This window comes from Saimiri boliviensis, chromosome 9 (genome assembly GCF_048565385.1).
Source record: "Saimiri boliviensis isolate mSaiBol1 chromosome 9, mSaiBol1.pri, whole genome shotgun sequence".
In the NCBI taxonomy this organism is placed as follows: domain Eukaryota; kingdom Metazoa; phylum Chordata; class Mammalia; order Primates; family Cebidae; genus Saimiri; species Saimiri boliviensis.
The window spans coordinates 63,357,941-63,377,500 of NC_133457.1; the positions used below are offsets into that span (position 1 = coordinate 63,357,941).

The 19,560-nt window shown below is 53.0% G+C and overlaps 1 protein-coding gene across 4 annotated transcripts in view; it reads left to right on the plus strand.

The window, feature by feature from the left end:
- The window catches only part of DLEC1 (DLEC1 cilia and flagella associated protein), a 71,454-nt gene that overhangs the window by 49,212 nt on the left and 2,682 nt on the right, over positions 1–19,560 (plus strand). For 3 of the 4 annotated variants that reach the window (XM_074406030.1, XM_010341498.3, XM_074406031.1), the window contains 15 exons: positions 3,721–3,874; positions 4,539–4,649; positions 5,595–5,722; positions 6,238–6,429; positions 9,617–9,687; positions 10,135–10,286; positions 12,485–12,603; positions 13,117–13,187; positions 14,527–14,732; positions 14,819–14,935; positions 15,021–15,146; positions 15,254–15,348; positions 15,572–15,650; positions 15,842–16,060; positions 18,764–18,925. In XM_074406030.1, the coding sequence (XP_074262131.1) occupies positions 3,721–3,874; positions 4,539–4,649; positions 5,595–5,722; positions 6,238–6,429; positions 9,617–9,687; positions 10,135–10,286; positions 12,485–12,603; positions 13,117–13,187; positions 14,527–14,732; positions 14,819–14,935; positions 15,021–15,146; positions 15,254–15,348; positions 15,572–15,650; positions 15,842–16,060; positions 18,764–18,925 (2,002 nt within the window). Of the gene's footprint in view, positions 1–3,720; positions 3,875–4,538; positions 4,650–5,594; positions 5,723–6,237; positions 6,430–9,616; positions 9,688–10,134; positions 10,287–12,484; positions 12,604–13,116; positions 13,188–14,526; positions 14,733–14,818; positions 14,936–15,020; positions 15,147–15,253; positions 15,349–15,571; positions 15,651–15,841; positions 16,061–18,763; positions 18,926–19,560 lie in introns of those variants that run through there. The other variant, XM_010341500.3, reaches the window with a different exon arrangement.

A 19,560-nucleotide genomic window follows, 5' to 3' on the forward strand; every position in this document is an offset into this window, starting at 1 on the left:
GGGGAAAACAGCCCTAGACAAACAGTGGAGGAGACCCACACCTGCCAGCTACACAAACCGTTTCTGTGTGTTCTCTGTCTCAAAAAAAAAAAATTAAGAGTGAAGGACTGGGGTTGTCTCTTCTTTGTGACAGTTGAGACATCCAGAGTTACTGCAGGTTCTGCCCTGGCCTTGCTCGAGCGTGACACCCACAGTCTTCAGTGGGGGCAAATACTGTGGCAGCCCAATCTTTTTCTTAATTTTCAGTTTTAATTTTTATAATTTGTACAAATTTATGGGGTACATGTGCAATTTTGTTACATGCATAGATTGCATAGTGGCCAATGTAGTTTGTTGGGACACAGTTGTCAGTGGTGGTCTTTTTTTTTTTTCTTTTTTTTATTTCTTTGTTTTAGTGGTATTCTCTTATAATTATTTGTATTTCTGCATGATCAGTAGTGATGTCCCCACTTTCATTCCTGATTTCTCTCATTTGAGTCTTGATCAACTTTTTCTTGGTCAGTCTAGCTAAAGGTTTATTAATGTTGTTGATATTTTTGAAGAACCAGATTTTGCTTTTGTTGATTTTCTGTAATGTTTTTCTGTTTTCTATTTCATTTCTCTCTGCTTCCTAGTCTTTGTTATTTCTGCCCTTCTGCTTGCTTTGGGTTTAGTTTGCTCTTTTTTTTCTAGTTTCTTAAGGTGAAAGTTTAGGTTTTTTATTTACAATCTTTTCTTTCTTTCTTTCTTTCTTTTAAAGAAAATGGTATTTACAAATACAAATTTTCCTAAGCACTGCTGCATCCTATAAATTTTCATATATCATGTTTTCATTTTCATTGGTATAAAAGTATTTTCTAATTTTTCTTGTGGTTTCTTATTTGGCTTGTTGATGAGTGTGTTATTTAATTTGCACATACTTTTGTTTCACAAATTTCTTTCTGTTGTTGATTTCTAATCTGATTCTATTGTTGTTGGAGAACCCAATCTATGTAATTGTAGTCCTTTAAAACTTACTGAGGCTTGTTTTATGGTCTATTCTGGAGAATATTTCTTGTGTACTCGAGAAAAATATGTATTCTGCTGCTATTGTGTAGAGTGTTGTCTGTTCTGTTTGGTTTTTAGTGTTGTTTAAATCTTCTATTTCAATGTTTATCTTCTGGTTAGTTGTTTTTACATCATTAAAAGTGAGCTGTTGAAGTCTCTAACCATTACTGTTGAATTGTTGTTTTTTTTTTTTTTTTTTTTTTTTGAGACAGAGTTTTGCTCTTGTTACCCAGGCTGGAGTGCAATGGCGCGATCTCGGCTCACCGCAACCTCCGCCTCCTGGGTTCAGGCAATTCTCCTGCCTCAGCCTCCTGAGTAGCTGGGATTACAGGCACGTGCCACCATGCCCAGCTAATTTTTTGTATTTTTAGTAGAGACGGGGTTTCACTACGTTGACCGGGATGGTCTCGATCTCTTGACCTCGTGATCCACCCGCCTCGGCCTCCCAAAGTGCTGGGATTACAGGCTTGAGCCACCGCGCCCGGCGAATTGTTGATTTCTCCTTTAATTTTCTCAGTTTTTGCTTTGTGGATTTTGGGGTGCTTTTGTTAGATACATACACGTTTAGAATTGTTATATCTTTCTAACTGACCTTTTTATAATTATAAAATATCCTCCCTTGTCTCTAATAACAATTTTTGTCTTAAGGCCTATTTTATCTAACATTCATGTGTCTCCTAGAGCTTTCTTTGGGGTACTGTTTGCATGGTATATATTTTTCCATCCCTTTCCTTTTAAACTGTTTGTGTCTTTGAATCTAAAGTGTCTCTTGGAGACAGCATATACTTGGATTGTTGATTCCATTTATATTTAATGTCAATACTAATAAAACAGAACTTACATCTCCCATTTGGCTACTTGTTTTCTGTATGTATTTTGTCTTTTTGTTCCTGCATTCCTCCATTATTACCTTGTTCTGTGTTAGATAGGTATTTTCTAGTATGCTATTTTAATTTCCATGTTTCTTTTACTTCTTAAAAAGTTATTTTCTTACTGGTTGTCCAAGGCTTTATAGTTAATATCTTAATTTTAAAACGGTCTGGTTTAGATTAACACCAGTTTAATTTCAGTAGTCTGAAATGTTGCTGTACCATAGCTCAGCTCTATTCTTTCCCCTTCCTTTGAACTATTACTGTCATACAGATTACATATTTATACATTATAGGCTCATCAAAACAGTTTTACAGTTACTGGTTTATATAGTTGCCCTTTAAATCAGATAGAAAAGTAAGGAAAAATGCATTTATTCTGTCGTTTGCATTTACATATGAATTTACCTTGATGTGTTTGTATCAGTCAAGGCTTTAGATTTGTTTCTTAATAATGTATTAAGAAATTTATTACAAAGAATCAGCTTACGCAACTGTAGGAACTAGCTAGGCAAGCCTGAAATCTGTAGGGCAGGTTTTCAGGAAGGGCAGGCTGGCACTTTTCAGGACAAGATGAAGCTATTATAGACACACGGAATTTCTTTGGATAACCCCATTTCTGCTTTTAAGACCTTTTAGTGGCCAGATGTGGTAGCTCACCTTCATAATCCCAGCACTCTGGGAGGGCAAGGTGGGTGGATCACTTGAGGTCAGGTGTTTGAAACCAGCCTGGCCAACACAGTGAAACTTCATCTCTGCTAAAAATACAAAAACTAGCCTGGCACATTGGCACATGCCTGCAGTCCCAGCTACTTAAGAGGCTGAGGCCGGAGAATTGCTTGAACCTGGGAGGCAGAGGTTGAGTTGAGCCAAGATCATACCACTGCACTCCAGTCTAGGTGACAGAGTGACTCTATCTCAAAAAAAAAAGACCTTTTAACTGATTGAATCAGGCCCACCTAGATTATCTAGGATAATCTCCTTTACTTAAACTTAACTGATTTTCAACGTCAATCATACCTACAAAAAACCTTCTGCTGTTCAGACATGTAAAGAGGTTGCCCATCAAGCTCCTGCTCTCACCACAAGAAAAGACTAATGAACGGAAACAATGATTTTTCTTAGATCTGTCAGAGTTGAGGTTACAGGCAAGCGGCCACCCCAGAACCTGAAGATAACCGCAAATACCAAGTACAGATCAGTTTACCTGAAGCAGAAGAACACTTAAATGGTAGCTTCAACAAATACCTGGTGGCTGAGTGTAGGCAAGCTTGATAGTTTAAAAATCCTGGGGGCTCAGTAGGTTCTCACGGTGAAGACTGGAAAAAATTCTCTCTTGTTTGGCCAGGGTGGGATGGGGAGGGGAAGTAACCATTCTGAAATATGCCCAGAGGAAAAGTGAAATAAGCCACTTCAAATTAAGCCCAGAAAGTTTTTGCAACAATTTCTCTTACACCAAGATTTCTACTTTTGGGGCAATTACAAATGGTACTGTATTTTCAATTCTGGTTTCCACATGTTCCACATGTGGTTGATCATTGTGTGTTGATCTTACACCCTGTAACTTTGCCGAAGCCACCCATTAGTTCTAGAGTTTCTAAAAATATAGACACCTTGGGATTTTCCATATAGACTGCACGACATCTAGAAATAGGAACAGTTTTATTTCTTCTTTTCTGATCGGTATGCCTTTCGTTTCCTTGTGTTCCAGCTACCTTCCTGTGTATGCTGAGATTTTCCACATAGACTGCACGACATCTAGAAATAGGAACAGTTTTATTTCTTCTTTTCTGATCGGTATGCCTTTCATTGCCTTGTGTTCCAGCTACCTTCCTGTGTATGCTGAGATACAGAAGCCCCACGTATACCTGCAGAGCAGCCAGGTGGAGGTTAGAAATCTCTACCTGGGTGTGCCCACGAAGATGACCATCACACTTATCAATGGCACGCTCCTGCCTACCCAGTTCCACTGGGGCAAGGTGAGTGGTGAGCTCACAGCATCAGACAGCAGTCTGCAGTTCTCAGCAACCGAAGCCCATGGAGGGGGCACTGTCCCCCAAATATCCCTGAAGAACAGAGATACTCAGCCTCCCTCCCACAGCCTGTCCCTTGCTCCATAGTGTACGTAAAAGCTTCTCAAAGCAGCAGCATATCTGGTCCAGCGTTTTCTTGCCTTGCCTTTTGGGAATTCCAGTTTCCTGCCCAAGAAGGAGTTTCTGGTGAACACAGCTCGAGCCTCCCAGCCAGCACAGCCCATGCCTGGCCCAGGCAGCTGTTGGAGCCCAGGTGTGGTGTTGTTCCTGCCTGTGGCTGACTGGGGAGCTCTGAGTGTCGTGGGAGATAAGGCCACATCCGTGTACACCAGGAGGATGTACCCTCTGCTCCGTCCTCTGGGTCTTCCAGGGCAGTGTCTTTAGTCCAGAAAACCTCCCAACAAGTGATAAAGTCCATCCAGGGTTGGGGAGGAGAGGAGAAGGGACCGTGGTTTATCCCCAGAAGTCAGCACCCAGCCCTGTCGGTTTTGCTGAGGGTCCCAGTCTCCCAGTCCCCAGCATTGCATGCAGCAGTGCTGAGCGCTATCTGGACACTGGTCCATGCTGGGAGCTCAGTAAGTGACAACAGACTCACTCATGTGTCTGCCAGCTCCTGGGGGACCAAGCAGATTTCTGCATGGTGACAGTCTCCCCCAGCCATGGCCTGCTGGGCCCCAGCGAGGAGTGCCAGTTCAGCTTGGAGTTGACTGCTCATACCCAGGTGAGTAAGGCAATGTGGGTGGCTGAGTGACTGGGAAGGCATCCTCCAACCATATCCCCTGTGCCCCCAGGGATGCCCTACCTTAGACCACACTGCTGGTTCTTGTGGGTGGGGAAGAGATTTCTTGCATTTGGTTCTGGGGTCCCCATTCCCCGTGCGGTCTGCTTTCTAGGGACACATGGTCAGAGAGCCTGGAGAAGGCCTGGATGTGCCCCGAGACCCACTGGCCATGCCTGGCCTTTGGCATGACCTTTTGCCCTCCCCAGGCCATTCTCTGTGGCCGCAGGTGGGCCCAGCTTTCTGATTTGCCCAGAGATCCAGAGCAGAGCTGTTGCTCACAGCAGGCACTGTGCTAGGCACTACTGGGGGAGACTAACTGGTGGCTCAGTGTCCCCCTGGAGTGGCCCAGAGGAAGGCCATCAGGGCAGAGGATGCTCAGTCCTAGGGCCCTTCCTAGCAATCCCTTTGTGGTTCTTGTGGAAAGAGAAACTTCTTCCTTGCAGAGACTTGCGGACTCAGGTCTCAATTCCCCACCGGCCAATATGGGGCTGGCCGGCCTGAGTTCTGGGATAGCAGACAGGCAGGCCCAGGTGGGGAGCAGCTCTTACTCAGGGAGGGTTTGATTTCTAGGATAGCAGCTTCATCAGAGGAAGTGTGAGCTCCAGAGGCTCCTTCGGACTCTCTGAGGGTCTCCTTTCATGCGGGCAGATATTTGGGGCAGACTCAGACAGCCATAATCCCTGAGGAAAGGGCCAGGCCTCCTGGGGCTGAGGGTGGGCTGACATCCTGGGCTCACCGGAGGGGCTGGAGAGCTTCTACAGAGATGAGCCTGGCCAGAGGTCAAGGCTTCTTGTTGAACCCTCCTGCAGCAATTCCCTCTGCTGTCAAGACCATCTGGGCCCACCTCCCGGCCCTGGTCTGACCCCTGGACGGGCTTTCTCATAGGAAGAGCTGACCCATCTGGCCCTCCCTTGTCATGTGTCAGGCATGAATAAGCCACTGGTTCTGGGCATTTCTGGGAAGCCCCAGGGACTGCAAGTGGCCATCGCCATCTCTGAGAGCTCCGATGGCAGGTGAGCCCAGGGCTGGGGGTCTGGGGTGGCAGTGGCCTGAGGGCTGAGGCAGCCACGCCCGGGACCAGCACTGTCATGCTGGTCTACGCCCCCTGAGTCCTGCCGCCAGGAAACACCACGGTGCTATTGCGGCCACTCAGCACTCCTGTGGGGACAGTTCCCTTTACCCCGTCCCTGCCCTCTGTGTGGTTCCCCCCACACTTGGAGGCATGGTGCCCAGGCAGGCAGAAGATGCCAGGGGACAGGGCTGTGGGTACCCTGGGCTTGCCCACAGAAGGCCCAGCAACTGGAAGCCATGCCCACTTGCCCCTGGCCAGGGGTGGTTTGTGCAGAGTTTGAGGCCTTTCTCAGCATCATGGGTGGGCGGGAAAGGTGGGTCTGTGGTTGGCAGCTCAATGAAACAGGAGTCCAAGGATGAAGCCTGGTGCCTGGGCAGCTTCTGCACACTGCCCAAAGATGGCTCTCTGGCCAGGCCAAGGGTGGCATATTACACAGTACCAATGGGCACGGGACAGTGTTTCCAGCACAGAGCAGTGGCCAGGCCACCCAAAGGAGCTCCGCCTGGACTTTGGCTCAGCGGTGCCACTGAGGACCCGTGTGAATCGTCAGCTCATCCTCACCAATCGCTCTCCAATACAGACCCCCTTCTCCCTCAAGTTTGAGTACTTTGGGAGCCCTCAAAACAGCCTGAGCAAAAAGACCAGCCTGTAAGTCTTGCTTCATTCACTTCCCGGGGCAGATGAGGCTGGGTGGGGTGTACCCTGTTGAGCCTCTGTGTGGCTTAGGTGGCCAGTGGCTGGTTGTGTGAGACATGAGAGTGTGTGTTTTTACTGATAGACGGGTCAGGCAGAGAGGAAACGGCGTCTGCTCTCCACCGCTCAGGCCCCAAGGGGGGAGAGGCTGGGATTGTGGCCCCTTCTCGTCAGCCTGGCCTGCTGGCATGGAGGCTTCTAATGGACCATGCAGATGGGCCTGTGGTGAGGGAGGAGTTACTATAGGCAGAACTGTGCCGACCAAGAGGTGGGAGGAAGAGTTCAGGAGCAGGGAGTCTTCAGGGACCACTGATAGCCTGCCTGGGCTGACTTGTGGAGAGAGATGGGGAAGGGGTGCCCCAGAGACAAGATGGAGAGTCTAGGCTAGTCATCAGCAAGCTAAGGGCGGAGGCGAGATCTAGAGCACTGCTCACACATACACAGGCTCACACACACACACACACACACACACACACACACACACATATATGCATACACAGAGGTGCACATACATGCATACACACGTATACATATGCACACATACATACATGTACACATACACATATACATGCATACACAGAGGTGCACATACTGCATACACATGTATACATATGCACACACACACGTACACGTACACATGCATGCATACACAGAGGTTCACATACTGCATACACATGTATACATATGCACACACACATACACATGTACACGTACACATACATGCACAGAGGTGCACATACATGCATACACAGAGGTGCACATACATGCATACACACGTATACATACGCACACACACATACATACACGTACACACATATACATGCATACACAGGTGCACATACTGCATACACACTTATACATATGCACACACACGTACACGTACACACATATGCATACACAGAGGTGCACATACATGCATACACACGTATACATATGCGCACACACATACACATACACGTACACACATACATGCATACAGGTGCACGTGCATGCGTACACACGTGTACCCATGCACACACATACACGTGTACACGTACACACATATACATGCATACACAGAGGTGCACATACTGCATACACACGTATACATATGCACACATACACGTGTACACACATACATGCATATACAGAGGTGCACATACTGCATACACACGTATGCATATGCACACACATACACGTACACGTATACACACATATACATGCATACACAGAGGTGCACATACATGCATACACATGTAAACATATGCGCACACACATACACGTACACGTACACACATACATGCATACACAGAGGTGCATGTGCATGCATACACATGTGTACATATGTGTGCACCCACATGTACACACATACATACACGTGTACACATATGTACATGCATACACGTGTACACATATGTACATGCACACGTATACATATGCACACACACATACACATGTACACATACACACACAGGTGTGCCAGACCAACTAGCATTGGCTCAGGAGAACTGATGGTTAAATATTCAAGCATTTTGAACATCTCTAACTTGAAATCATGCATTATAATATAATGGAGTGCCCACTATGTGAACACCTCACCCCCTAATCTGTGAAGCAAGAGAGCCCAATTAGAAACTACTGCTATAGATAGAAGGGGAGCGATGAACAGCTTGTAAGGCATTAACTTTCTGTTGTGAAAAGCTAGAGTCTACCAAATACTGGACAGTTGTCAGCAGGAAAAACCAGAATCAGGCCTGTTGTGGAAGTCTAGGCTAGAGATGGGGGGTCTGGACTAGAAATGGGGGTCTAGGCTAGAGATGGGGGTCTGGGCTAGATATGGGGGTCTGATAGAGATGGGGGGTCTGGGCTAGAGATGGGGGTCTGGGCTAGAGATGGTGGTTCTGGGCTAGAGATGGGGGGTCTGGGCTAGAGATGGGAGTCTGGGATAGAGACGGGGGTCTGGGATAGAGATGGGAGGTCTGGGCTAGAGATGGCGGTCTGGGCTAGAGATGGGGCGTCTGGGCTAGAGATGGGAGGTCTGGGCTAGAGATGGGGGTCTGGGCTAGAGATGGGGTCTGGGCTAGAGATGGGGATCTAGGCTAGAGATGGGGGGCCGGGAGCGGTGGCTCAAGCCTGTAATCCCAGCACTTTGGGAGGCTGAGGCGGGTGGATCACAAGGTCGAGAGATCGAGACCATCCTGGTCAACATGGTGAAACCCCGTCTCTACTAAAAATACAAAAATTAGCTGGGTATGGTGGTGCGTGCCTGTAATCCCAGCTACTCAGGAGGCTGAGGCAGGAGAATTGCCTGAGCCCAGGAGGCGGAGGTTGCGGTGAGCCGAGATCGCGCCATTGCACTCCAGCCTGGGTAACAAGAGCGAAACTCTGTCTCAAAAAAAAAAAAAAAAAAAAAAGAGATGGGGGTATGGGCTAGAGATGAGATGGGGGGTCTGGGCTACAGATGGGGTTCTGATAGAGATGGGGGTTCTGGGCTAGAGATGGGGGTCTGGGCTAGAGATGGGGGGTCTGGGCTAGAGATGAGGGTCTGGGATAGAGATGGGGTCTGGGATAGAGATGGAGGGTCTGGGCTAGAGACAGAAGTCTGGGATAGAGAGAGGTCTGGGCTAGAGATGGGGGTCTGGGCTAGAGATGGGAGTTCTAGGCTAGAGATGGGGGTTCTCTGATAGAGATGGGGGTTCTGGGCTAGAGATGGGGGTCTGGGCTAGAGATGGGGGGTCTGGGATAGAGATGGGGATCTGGGATAGAGATGGAGGTCTGGGCTAGAGATAGGGGTCTGGGATAGAGATGGGAGGTCTGGGATAGAGATGGGGATCTGGGCTGGGTTTGTGTCCAGGAGTAACCTTGGCACAGAGCTGTGGGCAGGGAGTCCTGCTTCAGAGCCCTCCTGGGTGTCTGAGGAGGTAATCCCTGCAGCCAGCAGGTGACCTGCTGCTGGGGATGTTTGAATGGTCGGGGTATAGTGGGCGCCAAGACCAGAGAAGCAGGTAAAGGAAAGAATTGACCAGCTCTCCCCTGGGAAGAGCAGGCAGAGCCACCTTCCTCTGCTGGGCACCTGGTAGGATGCTGGTTGCTCAGAACCTGGCTCAGGTCTTGGGACAGGCTTGGCTGACTTGATAGTATTCCTGTGTCTCCACTTGTAAAGCCCTGACATGCCTCCTGCCCTGCTAAAGACGGTGCGGATGCGGCAGCACTTGGCCAAGCGAGAGCAGCTGGGTAAGAGCCACCAGGGTGGGGCTGCTGGGCCCAGGCCACGACCAGAGCCAGGGTTGGCATGGCCTTCTGTGGATATGGGCTGGTAGCTGCCAGGGAGCGGGACCGGGACAAGAGACTGCTCTCAGATGGCCAAGGCTCTCCACCTGGCAGTGCCTCTTGCTGTTGAGGGCACTTCCCTTCCAGGGCCTGGATTCCATTTGGGATGGGCGGTGGCTCTGATGGAGGGCTCCCGCAGGGACCTGGCTCCTCAGGGAGTAGAGGCTGACGGCACAGCACCCTGAGTAGCTTGCCCCTCGATTCCAGCTCCCAGGAGGGCATATGTGGCCTGACCAAGGAAAGGCTAGAGGGTGGCTTGTTGGGGGCAGTGCTTTGCTAACACCCAAGGGTTTGGACCTCACTCCCACCCCCAGGTCCCCAAATCCCCCACACCTCATGGTTCTTTCCCAGATTTTATGGAGAGCATGTTATCTCACGGGAAAGGAGCTGCATTCTTCCCCCACATTTGCCAGGGCATGCTGGGGCCCTACCAGCAGCTGTGTGTTGACATCACAGGCTGTGCCAATATGTGGGGCGAGTACTGGGACAGCCTCATCTGCACGGTAAGGGCACACAGGAGGGCAGTGGCCTGGGGGTGGGGAGTCCGCCCCAGCCCTCGCCTTCAGCCTCTCTCCTCTCCAACACCTGGGCCTCAGCCTCTCAAACCTCACCAGGTTGAAACACAGTGCCCATTGAGCTTGGGATGGGCGTCCTGTCTGAGGCAGCCTCGGGTTCTGGCTGAGGCATTTCAAGCAGGAGGGGTCCTCATGAGCAGTAGAACCTTCCACTTTTTCCCAGAAGGGGCAGGGCTGGGGCCATATTGAAGAGGGCAGAGAAGACAGTAGGCTGCCTGCCTGGGCCAGGACCCAAGACCTGGGGTAGGGAGTGTGGAGTGTAGAGTGGAGGGATGGCAGCAGCCCCCCAGAGCCATGCTCTTGCCCCGCCCTCAGTGGGGCTCACCCAGGGGTCCATTTAATTGCTCCAGCACTCAGCATGGTTGGAGCACCTACTGTGTGTGGGTTCCCGTGTGGCCCACTGTGCTGTGGAGGATACAGGGATGAATAAGGTAAACAGCAAGGCAGCCCTAGTTCAGTCTGGAGAGATGAAACACGCAGGGTTATCCTACCGTTAAGTTGTTAAATAGATTTTCCTTTTTCTTTTTCTTTTTTTTTTTTTTTGAGACGGAGTTTTGCTCTTATTACCCAGGCTGGAGTGCAATGGCGCAATCTCGGCTCACCGTAACCTCCACCTCCTGGGTTCAGGCAATTCTCCTGCCTCAGCCTCCTGAGTAGCTGGGATTACAGGCACGCGCCACCATGCCCAGCTAATGTTTTGTATTTTTAGTAGAGACGGGGTTTCACCATGTTGACCAGGACAGTCTTGATCTCTTGACCTCGTGATCCACCCACCTGGCTTCCCAAAGTGCTGGGATTACAGGCGTGAGCCACCACGCCCGTCCATTAAATAGATTTTCATCGACTCCTTAGTAAAGTGAACAGATCAGTTGTAGTAGATATTTGCGTTGTGTGTGTTACGTATGACAGACTTGATCGTGTTCCTCTGCAAAGGGCTCTTAGATAACAGGAAGTTTGGGAAAAGCATCCCAAGTGGGCAAAAGATATGAACAGGCAACTCCAAGAAAGACAAATACAGACGGCCAATAAACGTGAAAATCTGTCACCACTGACCGTTGGAGAAATGCAAAGTAAAAGGCCACAAAATACTGGTTTTGACACATTAGCATGGTGTAGAAGCTGTTGGTAAATGTACCGGGGAGCTTTGGGCCCCCGCTTCTTGTCCGTCAGCGGAGGAGTGGATGCAGGCAGTGGCCCACATTGGGAGGGGAATTCTGCACAGCCTGTTACATGATGCTGTAAACTCCTTATTAGTAAATTAGTCCTTTACTGTTGGCCGAGCGCAGTGGTTCATGCCTGTAATCCCAGCACTTTGGGAGGCTGAGGCGGGCAGATGTCTTGAGCTCAAGACTGTGAGAACAGCCTGGGCATGGCAAAACAAACACAAAAATGAGCCAGGTGTGGTGGCACGTGCCTCTGGTCCCAGGAGGCTGAGGTGGGAGAATTGGTTGTTCCCGGGAGGTAGAGGTTGCAGTGAGCCGAGATCATGCCACTGCACTCCAGCCTGGGTGATGGAGCAAGACCCTGCCTAAAAAACAAAAACAACGTATCCTATATTGTTAAAAGATTATGAAAGAAAGTCGCGTGCAGCATGCTCTGCTCCCCGTTTATATGCGTCTACATGTTTTTCGTGTTGACTGAAATGTTAACAGTGAGTCATGTTGCAGAGGTAGGACTGGAGGTGATTATCACACATTTTTTTAAAAAGTAAGATTTATTACTTTTGATTAGCAGAGAAAAGTAAAAAAGTTCTTTTCATTTAAAAGCAGACATTTGATCAAAGGGACTACGCGAGGCCAACGAGCCTCAGGCTTGCCGGGCATAGCGGTTCACGCCTGCAGTTCCAACACCTTAGGAGGCTGAGGCACAAAGGTTGCTTGAGGCCAGGAGTTTGAGACCAGCCTGGGCAACATAATGGGACCCTGTGTCTAGAAGAGAAAAAAAAAAAGGCCTTAGGCAGGGGCTCTGTGCAGGCTGCCTGGCCGGGAGGGCAAGCGGAGATGCGGGAAGCGGGAGAGAAGCCCGAGTGCTGCACAGGGAGGCTGGGACCAAATGTGGCGCCCCTGGGCAAGCAGAGGCCCTGCCCAGAGGCGATGGCAGTGACGCAGGGCTGGGCGTGTTTCCAGGTGGGAGACCTGCCGCCGGCAGTCATCCCAGTGCACATGGCAGCGGTGGGCTGCCCCATCAGCTCCCTGAGGACCACCTCCTACGCTGCCGACCAGGCCCAGAAGGAACCAGCCATCAGGTGCTCTGTGCTTGGCCTGAGGCTCTGCTCCCTGGTGGCCCCTGACACCCTCTGGCCTCCAGGCTGGGCTGCCCACGTCGGCTTCTTACTTCCCAGCTGGCCTGGGACCACTGGTGCCACCTTATAGGAAGGCTCCAGGCCACGACTTCCCTGAAGGAAGGTGGCCTCAGGGGACATGGCCACCACCTGCACATCTCCAAGGGATTTGGTGGGGAGGGCAGAAGTGGCGAATAGGCAGGGTGACTCGAGGTCGGCACCATCCCGGAGGCCCCTGGCACAGTTGAACTGGAATCAGCATAGTCTGCTCAGGGCGGGTGGGTCGATGCTGGGGCCCAGGGCAGCCCCAGAGCACAGCTCACCTGGTGCCACCTGGGGAAGGCCCCAGACCCCTGGTCTCAGTGATTCTTAGGTGTGGTGTCTCCCCGTGCCTGAGCCCCCAGCCCCAGCCCTCCTCCCTACCTGCAAGGTGTGCACAGGCTGTGGCTGTACTGAATCCGGTCTGTCCGCCTCCAGGTTCGGCACCCAGATCTCCGGAGGAGACACAGTTACCCGAACACTTCGCCTGAATAACTCCAGCCCCTGTGGTGAGACACGCATGACATAAATCAGGGCTCTCGCCACAAGGCACAGCCTGAGCCAGGCTGGAAGGGAAATTGGGGCTGGGGAAGCTGATGGCCCATGAACAGGACCTAAGAGTCCAGCCGCCCGTGGTTACCGAGGTGTGGATGGGCCCATGGGTGCCCTGGGCCCATCAGGGTTGCCGTCTGGAGGAACAGGCACTACCGGGGGACCGCTTTCTCATTCCTCTGGCCAGCAGGACCTCAGCTGCCTGAAAGCTGCTGGGGACACAGCGGGGACAGGATAGCAGGGTCTCTGCTGAGGGGCTTCCCTCCTGATGGGTGGGTCAGACATGACTGTGGGCTGCAGCGTGGGAGTGCGTGGAGTACAACTGAAGGGGAGGCTGGAGTGCTGGGGGAAGGTGTTGAGGGGCCAGGCTCCCCGTGGACGGGAGGCAGAGTGTAGGCTGAGCTAAGAGAAAGGGTAAGCCGATGTGGTCCAGGGGGGCACGCTAGGGTAAACAGTGTTCTGGGCCTGAGGAAGGACTATAGGAGAGGAAGCTGGCCGCACTGAAGAGGGGGCTCTGGCCACGCCAGTCCCTGAGCAGGGCTGGGAACAGGATCGAAGGCAGGAGGGGAGGGGAAGATGGGTTCAACGCAGGCAGATGTCTAGGTTTGGGACAGGACTTTGCGGACTCCTCAGTCTGGGGGCTTTGTGGAAATGAGGTGGGGCCACCAGCTGGGTGTAGGGAGGCCGATGAAGGTGTCGGAGGAGGGCAGGGACAGTTTGACATTGTCATGATGCAAGCTGGAGAGAGAGCAATGTGGAGCCCCGGTTTAGATTGGGGACAGATTAATGGGGGTGGCAATCTGTTCAGCTGGGGGACTTCCCCAGTGGTACCGAGGGACGGCACAGTTCAGTTCTTTCGGGGTTAGGTGTTGCCAGGTGGGTGCAAAGGGGTATGTGAAGATGCTGGTGAGACAGAGGTGGGCATGGCGGCCCCCAAAGGCTAGCCTGGCTGGGGAAGGACGTGAAAGCTGACACAGGCTGCTGGATGGATGGGGAGAAGGACGGGCCCGCCCTCACACAGGCTGGAAGGAGAAGCAGCTGTGGGGAGAGCTGAGTGCCTGCATTCAGGCATCTGGACACGGAGACCTGGTCTTGTGACCATAATGACTTCAGATGATAGGACCAGAGGGAATAAGCCTGTAAAACCTTTTTTTTTTTTTTTTTTAATGAGAATTAGCTGGAAGTGGCATTAGAGAGGCAGAGAGGCACTTTCTCCACCCTGGGTATCTCTGTCTGGAGGTGTGAGGAGGGGGAGGCCTCCCTTATTCCTCACCCTGCCCCCCACATCTGCCCCAGACATCCGCCTGGATTGGGAGACCTATGCTCCGGAAGACAAGGAGGACCGGCTGGTGGAGCTGCTGGTGTTTTACGGGCCGCCCTTCCCACTGCGGGACGCAGCTGGGAATGAACTTGCGCGCCCTGACACCCCTGAGGGTAGCTGCCTCCTGTGGTCCCCAAGCCCCTCCAGTTCATCAGAATTCAGCCAGGAAACTGACACATTGGTGAGCAGGGATGGAGGGGCAGGTCAGGCTGGCCACTGAGGTGTGGCCAGCAGGCTAGTGGAACCTCAGTGACTCCTTGGTGACAGGTTGAGGGCAGCTCCAGTGACAGCAGCGGGGCAGCACAGAAGCTTGTCTCGGTCATCCTGCAGCCACACGAGGGGGTGCCTTCTGACCGCCTGTACTCTGTCAGCCCCAAGCAGGTGGTGAGTTGAGGTAGGGGCTGGGAGCTGTCGGCACTGGCTGGCCAGGGGGCATGGGGCAGTGCTAAGGCGGCTGTATCCATGCCAGGTGATCCCTGCTGGGGGCAGCAGCACCATCTACATCTCCTTCACACCCCTGGTGCTCAGCCCCGATATCCTGCACAAGGTGGAGTGTACTGGCTACGCCCTGGGTTTCATGAGCTTGGACAGCCAGGTGAGCTCTCCTCAGCTGGGGTGAGGGCCGCAGCCACTGCCCACTCCTGGGTAGCATGCTGCCTGCTCAGCCCAGGGATCAGCTGTGATCAGACTTGGGATCCATAGGAGGAAAGGGAGATTCCAGGGAAGAGGCGTCGCCTGCAGGACTTTGCAGTGGGACCCCTGAGACTGGACCTGCATAGCTACGTGAGGTCCGCACGGTGAGTCAGCTGGGCCGCCCCATCTCCTTCCATCCCCGCGGGGGCGTGCCTCACCAGGCACTGGTGGGGCCAGGCAGGGTTCTCCCAGCAAAAGGACGGGCATGGCTGGGAGAAGTCAGCAGAGGAGCCCAGGGAAAGGCTGGCCTGAGGCCGGGTGGGCAGTGGGGGCAGCCAGGAGGCCCCAGGCGCCTGGTTTGCCCCAGCAGTGCCTGTTGCTGGGCAGGCTGAGCGTGGACTACAGCAGCAGCACGGAATTCCGGTGCCAGGCCAGTGACCTCATTCCCCAGCAGCCCTGCTCTGGGGTGAGTGTGCTGCCACCCTCTGGCCCTGGCAGCTTACCTGGACCTCAGATGTCTCTGTGTGCCCTTCTGGGACTTGGGCCTTACAGTCTGAGTCAGTCCCTCCCCCAGCCCTCCCAGCCCTCCCCTAGAGCCATGGGCTTGAAGAGAGAGAAGAGACACAGCTCCTGCCTCCTGCCTCTGTGGCTGCCCAGGTGCTGAGTGAGCTGGTGACTACCCATCACCTGAAGCTGACCAACACCACGGAGATCCCACACCACTTCCGGCTCCGGGTCTCCAGGCCCTTCTCCGTTTCTCAAGATGGGGCGAGTCGGGTCCACAGAACTCCTGGCCCTGGCCAGAAGCAGGAGTGTGAGGAGGAGGCAGCCTCAGCGGGCAAGCAGCTGGTGCTCCGAGCACAGGAGAACATGCTGGTCAGTGGGGGATCTGTGGCCCTCTCCTCAGCAGCACACCCTCACGTGTACAGACAGCACCCCTGCACGCCACCCTCACGTGTTTGTGCCCGGACACAAACTGCACGCCTGACCCTGCCATACCCTGTGTGAACACTCCCACGAGACACCACATTCACCTCTGCACAAGTGGCTTACACAGGCATGGACGTGCCAGACGTCGTGTTCACGCACATGCGTGCACATGCTCCAGAAATGTCCCGACTTCCCTTTCCCTCCTGGTCCCCACTGCTGAGATGCTGGCGGAGGCTGGTGCATTCCTATGAGCACCTCCCCTTCCCACACGGACTCCCTCCTCCTCCTGTGCAAGCTCAGGGTTTTGTGCTAGCTCAGGGGAGCCCATGGGGTTGCCGTAATTGTAAAACACTCCAGTTTCTAATGTCATTTTCCCTCTTCTGACAAATTATCAGTCATAATTGGATCCTGGATTTTCAGAGTTGGTGGGGTCGGGAAGGTCTTGGGAACGCCAGGACCTCAGTGGAAACCATCAACTTCTCTGAAGCAGCTGGAATGAAGGCTGAGTGTGTGCACACCCGTATCTGCGCAGCGGGCTCCCAGGGTGTGCAGAGGCAGGCGGAGGGTAGACAGCCCGGTGGGGTGGCTCACCTGTCTCCCACTTCCCCCCCTGCTTCAGAGGCTCTCTGTCTTCCTGTCCTTGGAGGGCTTCCCTTTATGTTATGCTGTGCTCCCTTGAGCTCTGCCCGGCCCTAGCCTCCCTCTGCCCATTTCTGGGTCGTCTCATCCATTTCCGGAGCCTCAGTGGACAGCCATATTCTCTCTATCCAATGTGTACTCCACTGTGCAGTGAGGGCCTGCTGTGCACCAGACGCTGCGCCAGGTGCTGGAACTCCCCAAGGACCTCGCCATGGAGGCCGGGGAGACACACGCATCTGCAGAAGGCAGATGGGCACCCTCGACCCACTTTGCATTTGCTCCCTTCAGCGAGCTAAGTGGAGGGGAAGGCCCAGGGCACAGCCAGAGGTTCCGCTGCACCAGAGCTTCCCAGGAGACATGGCGGTTAGCTACCAGGCATTAAAAGTCCTTGGCAGCTCTGGGGAAGCCCAAAGGTCCCAGAAAAAGGACACCACATAATGGTGCTGCATCTCACCCTCCATGTGCTAACGATGCTCAGGTTTCTGGCATCTGGCCAGAATCCTCCCAGGCTCTAGAGCCAAACTCCACCCATCCAAAGTGAACTCAGCCCCTCCCAAGCTTGTCCTGCCCCACATCTGTGCCTCCTTTTTGTGGTGGCATTTCATCTCAGCAAATACCACCCCAACCCCCTTGCCCATGCCCAGACCTCTGGCACCCCTTGTCCTAGACCAGTTTCTCTGTGACCAGGCCAGCAGGCTCTGTGGGTGACCCCCAACATTTCTCTCAATGCTGTTCTCCTTTCTTCACCCCTACACCCAGGTCTTGGTCTAGGACAGTGGTTCTAACCCTGGCAGTCGATCAGTGGCTTTTTATATTTATTTTATTTTATTATTATTTTTTTTGAGACAGAGTTTCGTTCTTGTTATCCAGGCTGGAGTGCAATGGCGCGATCTTGGCTCACCGCAACCTCCGCCTCCTGGGTTCAGGCAATTCTCCTGCCTCAGCCTCCCGAGTAGCTGGGATTACAGGCACGCGCCACCATGCCCAGCTAATTTTTTGTATTTTTGTTAGTAGAGACGGGGTTTTACCATGTTGACCAGGATGGTCTCGATCTCTTGACCTTGTGATCCACCCGCCTCGGCCTCCCAAAGTGCTGGGATTACAGGCATGAGTCACCGCTCCAGGCCTTTTCTTTTTTAGATAGATTGGGTCTTGTCGTGTCACCCCGGCTGGAGTGCAGTCGGATGATCACGGTTCACTGAAACCTCAACTGCCTGGGCGCTCAAGCAATCCTCCCACCTTAGCCTCCCAAGTAGCTGGGACCACAGGCACATGCCACCACACCCAGCTAATTTTTATATTATTTGTAGAGACAAGGTCTCATATTCCCCAGGCTGGTGTTGAACTAGGCTCAAGCGATCCTCCCACCTCAGCCTCCCAAAGTGCTGGAATTACAGATGTGAGCCTCTGCTCCCAGCAAATTAGTACCCTTGACAAAGCTTGTTAAAGGCAGAAGCTCCCAGAGCCCACCTCCACAGATGTGAAGGTCTGGGTGAGGCCCAGAATTTGTATTTTTAACAAGTGCCTCAGTCGATTCTGATAAGCTTGTACCGAGGAACCGTGCCGGGAGCCAGGAGTCCAAGCTCCACCCTGTCCAGCCTCAGTTACAGCCTCAGCCCCTGGTCCAGCATCCTCTCATGCGCCCCGCCCGGTCAGTGACCTGTCAGAGGCTCCTCACTGTCCTCAGCACACAGACCAAGTCCTTCCTCAGCTGCTGAGCCCACCCACAGCCCTGGGCATTTAAAATGATAAAGGGTGGCTTGCTCATGTCCCTTCCCCTCTAGCCTATGACCCCTGAGGGCAGGCATGACTTGTCCCTGGCACTAGCAGGGTGCTGGGCAGAGTAGGTGCTGGGCAGCACTTGTGGAATGCAAGCACCAGGTCGGGGAGCTGCTGGGCTGTTGGCTGAGCAGGGCTGGGCCCAGGAGGGAAGGAGGACGGAGGTCCAGCTGGGGAAGCAGCCACCTGCCCTCTGCAGCCAGAGATGACACCATGTCCGCATCTGCTCAGGTGAACGTGTCCTTCACGCTGTCCCTGGAGCTGCTCTCCTATCAGAAGCTCCCGGCTGACCAGATGCTGCCTGGGGTGGACATTCAGCAGAGCGCGAGTGGAGAGAGAGAGATGGTGTTTACGCAGAACCTGCTCCTGGAGTACACCACCCAGACCACTCAGGTACGCCCCAGGCCCGCCCACATGTGGGAGGGCAGAAGTGGGCTGGGCTCTGTTCTGCTGGCGCCAGAGGAGGAAAGACCTAGCAGGGACCAAAGAAATAAGGAGCCCCCACTCCTTTCCTGGGGCTCAGTCTCGCCTAGAAGAGGCCCTGTGTGCAGAGAGATGAAGGCCATCCACCCTCCTCTGCCTCATGATCCCAAAGCCAGGTGAGGGGCCAGAGTGTGGGAAATCAGGGAAGGCTCCCTGCAGGAGGTGGCATGTGAAGCCTGTACACCATTTAATCAGGGAAGGGAAACACGCTGACGAACAGGCCAAAAGAATGGCCTAATGGGTGGGGGCAGCGAGCACCTGAGGCAGCTGCCAGGGACAGCCCTGGGCCTTGTGAGGCTTCAGGCACCAGGACAAGCACCACAGAGCAGAACGTCACGGGGCCGTGGTGCAGACGCTAAGCTGGGGCTTCTAGTGAGGAGTGTGAAGGAGTGGCCTGAGGAGGACTCGAGAGAGGCCGGGGCAGGTGGCTGAGCAGTGGAGCCAAAGGGCCCCAGCCTGGCACCCAGGCAGCTGCTGGGGCCGAGGCGGTGGGACAGTGCATAGCATCACCTGAGTGTGATACAGGCTGCAGGAGGTAGAGCAGG